This window comes from Limulus polyphemus, unplaced genomic scaffold (genome assembly GCF_000517525.1).
Source record: "Limulus polyphemus unplaced genomic scaffold, Limulus_polyphemus-2.1.2 Scaffold518, whole genome shotgun sequence".
NCBI classification, from domain to species: domain Eukaryota; kingdom Metazoa; phylum Arthropoda; class Merostomata; order Xiphosura; family Limulidae; genus Limulus; species Limulus polyphemus.
In genome coordinates, this window is record NW_013666128.1 from 406322 (window position 1) to 415501 (window position 9180).

Consider the following 9180-nt stretch of genomic DNA (forward strand, 5'->3'; position numbering starts at 1 on the left):
AAGTAGTCAGACAGAATAGTAGGGTTCCCGACTGAAGCTAACTGTTACAAGTAGTCAGATAGAACAGTTGTGTTTTCTGACTGAAGCTAACTGTTACAAGTAGTCAGATAGAACATTTGTGTTTCCCGACTGAAGGCTAACGGTTACAATTAGTCAGACAGAACAGTTGTTTCTGACTGAAGGCTAACTGTTACAAGTAGTCAGACAGAATAGTAGGGTTTCCCGACTGAAGCTAACTGTTACAAGTAGTCAGATAGAACAGTTGTGTTTTCTGACTGAAGGCTAACTGTTACAAGTAGTCAGACAGAAGGACTGACATATCATGAGCTAAGACAAAGATCTCAGTTAGCGGGCGCAGGACAAAGCTGCCGAGTCACACATTTTGTATCTTGATAGCTGCAATGCTTACACTCCATTCATCAGATGTTATTGTGTGTTTTCACGAGACTTAATAAAACAAAAACACACGCACAAAAAGAAACACTTTTACATTATATGCTAAATGGTTTTCCAGATTTTCCTCGAACTACGCTGGTCCACCAAGCCTAATCTTATCAACTCTTTTCAGAATGCGTCGTGTCTGAGGCATTATCGCATAGCATTCAGTGTCAACGGAATATTAACTGCTCACGAAACAATTTATTCTGAGCAGTTTTCTTGAAACAGAGGACAAGATATAGATCATTCGTGGACAACTTTTAAAGCACGAGAATGTCAGTAAACACGTGCTTCAGCTTGTTCGACAAGTACCCGTGAGATCCTCACCTATACCGTTTACATAAGGTTAACCTGAATCAGGTTGAATGTAATATCGTCAAGTTAAACAAAACCAAAAACGCTATGGTGAATACACTAGTGGCCATTTATCCAGACAGGCTGTGCTCTTGTTCTATGGACACGTATATAAGAAAACTCGAATATATTCTTTCTTACCAAATTCCTCTGCAATTAACCAGTTTTGTAGCATAAAAAACCAGAAAACAACTCAACACTTTTTTGAAAAGTAATTTGTCTGTTTGTAATTAAGCACAAAACTATACAATGGGCTATCTGTGCTCTGCACACCACGGGTATCGAAACCCGGATTCAAGCTTTGCAAGTCTGCAGATATACTGCTGTGCCACTGGGGGGGGGGGGCTGAAAAGTAATAATATTAAAGTTTTAAAATTTATATTTCAAAGAAAATATGCACGTTGTGTTTTTTTTTCAATTTAATTTTTCTTTCAACCCAGGTTATAAAGTAGCTTGTCTTATTGTCAGCAATATAAAACGAAAACTTCATCAAAGCGAATCTTTAAGTTAACACCAACATTAAATTTTTTTAAGGTTAATGACAAAATTATGATAATTAAGTCTTGACCAAAATGTTTGCATATTTTGTAATAAATAAGATCATCACTATTAAAAGGGAATACAAATACATTTAGCGCTGTCAAACTGAGAAATGCATATGATATTGGACATTATTTATTAGAGCAGTAAACAATTTTATGAGACATCTGTACAAAGATGTGTAATTCGGCATTTCACCAATCACAATAAAACCTTACAAAAACATTTATATAATGACAAAATATAACATCAAATTATTATAAATAATACCTGTAACCTTATATCAGTTCATATTAAACATTCAATACTTGGTTGGTCCACCTCTTACTCTAATAATCTCCGCAAGGTGACATGGCATGCTGTCGATGAGGTTATTGATGTAATCCATTGTGATTTCATTCCAACTTGTCACTAAAAGGCGCTGTAACTCAGCTACAGTAGCTGGATTAGTGTCGTATTTAGGAATTTTTCGGCTCAATCTGGAGATTTTGCTGGTCATGGCAATCTTGTAATGTCCTCCTGGTCGAGGTAATCCTGTGCAATACGTGCACCGTGGGCAGTGACAATATTATCCTGGAACAAAAGTTATTGCCAAATCTTGCCCTAGCATATGGCAGAAATATCGTCTCCATGTTATGCCTGTGGGAGGCGCCATTGACGTTTCCCTGGAGGATATGAACAGTTTTTCCACCATAATGAAAAGCTGCTCAAACATGTACTGCACCACCGTCTGTGTGTTTCCAGTGGTAAATACACAGTCTTCCCTCATCTGTTCTCGAGGCAAACGACGAACACGAATCTTACCACCAGCTTTAACAAGCCAGAAACAGGACTCACCTGAAAAGATGACATATCGCCAGTGTCCTTACTGTAAGTTGGCATGCTGTCTTGTCAAATTAACACGGTGACGGTGGTTAATTCTGGTTAATATTGGTTTGTAGATAGCCCTTCTTGCAAAATAACCTTGTTTGGTCAATCTCCCATTCACTGTTCTTCTCCATACTCTGGAATGAATGTGTTCATGTTATTGTTGTCCCAAGGTGTTGTAAGACTTCTTTCGACCTTGACTGTTAACCTGATCAAAACACGGTCATCTCGGGCAGTAGTTTTTCGGCGTCTACCAATAGACTTTCGTGGAACAACTTTTCCTGTAGTCCGATGATGTTTCAGGATTCTGGATGCAGTACACTGGGATACCGTACTGTTCTGGCAATGCCCGTTTTCTTCATACAATTTCTGGACAGTCGAACAGTTTAACACCCTATAACTTTTGGCACGTGACCAGGCATGACTATACATCAAGTACAGAAAAATTGTCAGAACACAGTGTTGATCTGTTTCAAAAAAGATTATATCAAATCACACCTTTTTTTACACAAAACAGGTGTGTATGTGTGGTTTGACGAACAAATGATCAAAACAACTTATACATACCAAATTAACAACTAGTAAACATTTGTCCGATCATACGTTACTATTCAGGCATTTACTCAACAACTACTCCATGCATGTAGACAGTAACATCAATATAGAACATTATGCAAATATTTGGGCCAAGACTGTATAATACACAAATTCCACGGAATAAAGATATTATTTTTGAAAAATGCTTTGCTTACATTGGCCTGAATAACCTTAACGTTCCTTTGGAGTTACCCACATTATATTTAAGGTACATTTAAAAATACGCGCCAAAACATCTGGAGTCCTATTTATTAAACATTTTGTTATACATATTCATTTTGTAGAGAAACCTTGAATTATAGTATATATATATATATATATTTAATATATAGCTGAAGCTTCCCACATAATAAATTAGATATAAATTGGGATATATTCTAGTAATTTACAGTCATTTATAATATTAGCTAGATTAACATATAACATTAAATATCTTAAATAGTAACAATTTCAATGGGCAAATGAAATACTATTAAATAATTTATTGGGCCAAATGTGATAGGTGCGGTACGTGGTGTGACATTTCTGCTTCCAAGTAAGGTGTTTGGGAATATCGCTGAGTAGGCGCAACCTCATAAGATGTTTTTGGGTTAAAGGCCGAAAACACCGCTAAGCAACTGAGATACTCAACTGATGACCTAGGACAGAGTGGTGATAGAAGTTTTTGTAGTTTGCTTGTTACTCCTAATTAATACTATTTGTTATTCATTGTAATTATGATTGTAACTTTTTAGCAGCTTTTCTTGTAGAAATTGTTACGTAATTGGTTGTTTCATATTGAGTTTGTAAACGTCACTGCCGATCGATTTTAAAGTGAACATCTAATGAAGATATATTATTTTTCTTACAAAGAAACATCAGACACTGGGCGTTGGCTCTAACCCGCACGAAGTCGGTATATTTTAACAATATACACGTACTATTGTATAAAACGTTTCCCTGTTATATAAATCAAAACGTTACTGGCCGGAACCGCTTTCTGCGACTTCACAGCTACATAAAAACCGCTGAAGTCACCATTGTAATTGTGGCCAACATAGCCCTTGGGCCTTGTAGATAAGACGTGTTATTTCAAAGCAATACCTAGGCAACATTACATGATCCAGGGGATATAGGCGGAGGCACGTAGACTGCGAGTCACCGGGTAGAACAGCAACTTTCAACAGGAAGCACACGAAACAACAGGATTTCGGTAACACAGCGCCACTGTAAATGTCGCTTCTAAATTGTCGTATATACAACGTACTGAAAAGCCGAGTTCACTGATCAGTTACATAACTTGGTAAAAAGGCAGAGGCGTCGAAACCGCCCCACTTTTTACATATTTGACTAATATAGCAATTGTAAATTATATTCATATATTATTAAAATATAATAATATAACATACAATTTCCATGTAAGTCAAATACGTAAAAGTGGGAGTGCTACAACGCCCCCGGTTCCGACAACTCTGAAATGTGTATGATACGGCCTGAATTCTAATATACATAACTCATCGTTTCATTTAGGTAGGATTACGTAGTGGCACGGAAATACCAATATTTACAAGTTTCCCCAAGAGATCAAATCTTATTAATATGCATTTGACAAAACAACAGTAAATAAGTAGGGATTGTTGAATTAAAGAATTTTAAATTAACTTATAAAGTCAGGATATTAGAAAGTATTTTTATAGTTTTAATTCAGTACAATACTTTGAGGAAAACCTTGATGTGATATATATGTGAACAGTAAAGTAATAAATTATGAAGGTCAAAAGCGTTAAGTCCTTACATAATGAAATAAAAGTTTAAAATTATATAGTGTACAAGTATGTTTTTTTTAAATTTCGAAGGTCAACATAATTTTGAAGTGATAGATTAGATAGGCAGATAGTCAACATTACCCACCGCCAATTCGAACCCGTGACCCTCAAATTGCGAGTCGAGTGCCCTAACCACAGGCCTTCTAAGGCCTATTGTACAAGATACGTCAATTTATAAATAAATACAATCTAAATTCCTTGAAGCGAAATGAATAGATATAAATCAATAATTAGATCAATACTATAGAGGTTGAGTACTTTATGCGAATACGACTTTGAATATGTTGATATAAAGTCAAGGAGGAACGGCTTGTATGAGAACTATATTTTTCCACTATTTACCGTTTCGTAGGTGGTGTGGTGATCATTTTTGGAAGGATATGTAACAGTTTTTCCAGATGCAAAATATTCAAACACTCAGATCATAAAGATGTGTTCAGATCTGGAATTATGAATTTCTAAGACGGAGATATCGCTTGTTCTTAACGGCATTGGAAAACAAAGGAATATGGATCAGCTTAGAGCACCAAGACCATCCAGAAAGAGATCTGCTACAATTTGTGCCATAGTCGTGGTAAGCTAAGTGTGTGGCGTCTTGTAAAAGGTGGGAATCAACAAATACAAAGATCAATGGCAAAAGCTTTTCAAGTGGACCCAGGCAACAGTACGCAATATAATCAAGAAGAGTCTCTGTCTGTAAAAGAGGTCAACAGAGTATGGGTTCACCAAGATAAGGCTTCCAGATGCACCTCCGTTTCAACCGGGCATTCATGCTATTCCATACGAAGACATACTGGTAAGTTCGCCGGATGCAACGCCATTGGATTACAGTAAGATCGCTCTGTTTCAATCGGTGCTGGGCAACCGTCATCCTCGTACACGAGATGGTTTACGGAAAGGAGTCAGAGAGGGGGGACGTGCTTTGGATATGATAGTTTTTTCAATGGAGCCTTTTGCAATGGCAAATACGCTTCAGGACCATTGTCAAGATGCATATCCATTAGATAGAGTATGCTCAGATATGACAACATAGACTTTAACGACGTGGTGAGATTCCAAAATCGTTTAAATATAACTTATTCAACCTCTATATAAATGAATTTAATGTGTGCAGTATAACAGAAGAAATAAAAAATGAAATTCTTAACCTTACAAACAAGATAACACTTAAAAAGGCAAATGTTGGGATGTAAAAAGTCGAGAAAGATGTAACAAAAAATGCTTCCGATTGTTGTTTTGTTTCATTCTCTCTGTGTTGACTTGGTTGGAGATAAAGTATAACCCAAAAAACGCATGCGCATTGTTTTGTTTATGCTTATGTTTCTTTGCTTCTCGAAATACGTTTTGCAATTTAGTGCATTTCATTCCTTTAGATTTTTTAATTGATTAAGATGTTATAAAATCTTAACATCTTCCTGTACTTTCCATAAAACAGGAAAATGTTTACCCTGTAACAACAGAGCCCACAGAATGAAACGCATCCAGTATATTAACCAACAATTATGACATAACAACCGGTTGACAAAGTTATATTCTTAAAACAGATGCTTTCTTTTCGTATACGCTCACTTTAAAACTTTTGTTTGTTTAATTCTTAAGAAAGCAATAAACACTGGTACGGCAAAATGGTGAATGGAGGCTGTAAGTTTAATCACTTGATCGCTAGGCTGTTTAGGTGTTTCTCCGACGGCCGTGTGAAATCCTTGTTTTATGGAATTACAAATATTTTCTTCTCATAGTTAAATCTAATGAATACATGTGTCACCTACTAGCAAAGCAAAATGAAAAACAACACGCTGCCTTTATTTTAGTGACTCAAAAGACTTAAAAAATGGAAAAATAAAACTTATTTCCCAATAAAATAATAACTACAAAGATGGGCTGATGGCTTGTCGTCTGTCAAGAACTCTTATTACTTGCCTTTTCTCTCAGAGGAGAGTGATAACACGCAGAGTAAAGTGAAAATAAACATCAGCAGCAAAATGTTTTATCACGTCTTGTTAATAGAGTAAACAACTGTTGTTCAAGGATTCACTTTATCCACCTCGTTATCCAAGAGGAAGAACAAATTTTGTTCAGAATACTTCTACGTTATTTTTTGCGATAAAGGAATTTTTGTTTCAATATATATATCTATTTCTTTGGAATTCTAAAAAAAAATCATATATGTAACTGATAAACTACAGAAACATACAAAACTATCGTTTTTTAAAATAAAGATGTAATTAAGTAACCATGATTTTAAATTTTGAAAAGATATATATCGTATTGACCCGCTGACAAGGCGATGTTTTTTGATTAATAACTAGGCTGTAAATAACTAGGCCTTATAATAGTGGCCAACCACAGGTCCCTTCCCTAGCCTGTCGCATTCCTGAATGTCTAGGTAACATCCGTTTACGCATGTGCACCAGATGTTCGCTCAAGGTGATTGTCAATTTTTGCAACTAATTCACCTGCATGCTGTTCAGTTATAGTATTGATTTTTGCGGATCTAAAAAAAGGACGTTATGCCATTCAATTTTTCATTTCCCATGGTTTCTGAAAGTGGGGGTCGCCTTATATTTGAGATCGCCCTATAATCGGGACAATACAGTATATCTACAAATTAGTTAGTGTTATAATAAGAAAAAATCAAATAATATTCCAGTGATATATAGTATCGGGTGACTTGTTTAATTTCTGAAACTATGTATCTAGAATAAATATTTTTTTTCTTTAACTGAAATTACTTGGCCTAGCAAGAACCTAGTTCTACATGAGCTAAGTGCTTACTCTCCTTCCAGCTTCGTTATTATGAAGATTCATCAGTTTTCTTCCTTGTTCTGTAGAGCCTCTCATATAGTTATTTTCTCGTTCTCTGACGTCGACAAACCCTTCAGTGAACCGGTAGCCATACTCTATGTTGTCGCCGCAGCCTCCCCAGATCCAGTCACGGTGCAGGTTTTTAGGGCGGAGAGCCCTGCTGCAGCCGCAGTTCGACAGCTGGCCGTCGCGGCAGGCTCTGGAGATGATGTGCACCACCCCCGCTGCGGAGATCGCGTGAGTAAAGGCAGCTTCCCTGCTGGCTGCGAAAGGTAATCAAGACAATAATTACTAATTACGTAGCATGTCAAGTAGTTATACGTCAGCAAAAACAGAAACACGGGGAAAAATCAACAGACAGCACCAAGGCGTACGTTAGAGCATATAAATAAGCAAGATATCGCCAAACTAGGGCGTAATTTTACATATAAGTACTAGCAAAAAACTACTGAATTCGTAATGTCTGAGATATCAAAATGGAATTAATTAAAAAGCACAATAGGTGAAGTTATACAAACACTAGTAGGAAGCCACTCAACAAAGAGTGTTAGTATTTAATAAATAAAACATTATCTAATTATTTTTGAGTTTTGAAGAACTTGATTTCTACGTAACACTCTACAAATGAATTACTCAATTGTCAACAGACAGGTATTATTTAATCCCAGTTTAACTGAATAAATTGTTACTTACAAGATGATTATAAAACCTAATAATAACATACCAGTTTTGCACTTTTACTTTGTAATGTAAACCTACAGTCCACTACAGCGCCAGGCTACATGTTACTTACTGTATTATTGACCGTTCAATTTAGAGCAACCCAAGAGCTTCCCTGAAATTCCGTAACCCCTCTCCCCATTCCCAATTCAAAATTCAATCTCAAATGGCGGTGTCGATTTCTTGTCTCGTTCTATAGTGTAGAATGATATTCTATGAATCAGCATTTTGTCGAGTTTTCCTATACGATCAAGCTATTATTCACTAATTCCATATAATATTTTGTTAATGTAATCTCATGTGCAAAGGAAACACAACTTGTAACAGTTAGCCTTCAGTCGGAAACCCTACTACTAACTAATATCATTGTCTTAGCTCATGATTTGTTAGTCCACTAACTAATATCTTTGTCTTAGCTCATGATTTGTTAGTCCGCTAACTGAGATCTTTGTCTTAGCTCATGATGTTAGTTCATTAACTGAGATCTTTGTCTTAGCTTATTATTTGTTAGTCCACTAACTAAAATCTTTGTCTTAGCTCCTGATTTGTTAGTCCACTAACTGAGATCTGTGTCTTAGCTCATGATTTGTCATTCCACTAACTGAGATCTGTATCTTAGCTTGTGATTTGTTAATAATTAGGATTCATTTGAGTTTTCTAATGTTTTCAACATGTAACAATATGTTACAATTTACATGGACTGTAAACGAGTTTTTGTCAGTTTGAACTAAACTTTCCTTAAATAGATGAATAGCAAGTTAAACTGTAACACAAGGCAGCAACAACTCACAGCTTTGTAGCTCGTGTAACAGCATGGCCGAGCTGCTTGATGAACTGCAAGTAGTGCAGAGTGTAAGGTTTGCTCTTTAAGCGACAACTCACAGCTTTGTAGCTCGTGTAACAGCATGGCCGAGCTGCTTGATGAACTGCAAGTAGTGCAGAGTGTAAGGTTTGCTCTTTAAGCGACAACTCACAGCTTTGTAGCTCGTGTAACAGCATGGCCGAGCTGCTTGATGAACTGCAAGTAGTGCAGAGTGTAAGGTTTGCTCTTTAA

General features: G+C 36.3%; 1 protein-coding gene across 1 annotated transcript in view; it reads right to left on the bottom strand.

Moving 5' to 3' along the window:
* Positions 1 to 9180, bottom strand: part of LOC106458804 (protein Wnt-5b-like) — an 80957-nt gene that overhangs the window by 26023 nt on the left and 45754 nt on the right. Inside the window, exon 3 of the mRNA XM_022385154.1 lies at positions 7377 to 7669. Within this exon, the coding sequence (XP_022240862.1) occupies positions 7377 to 7669 (293 nt within the window). The remainder of the gene's footprint in view (positions 1 to 7376; positions 7670 to 9180) is intronic.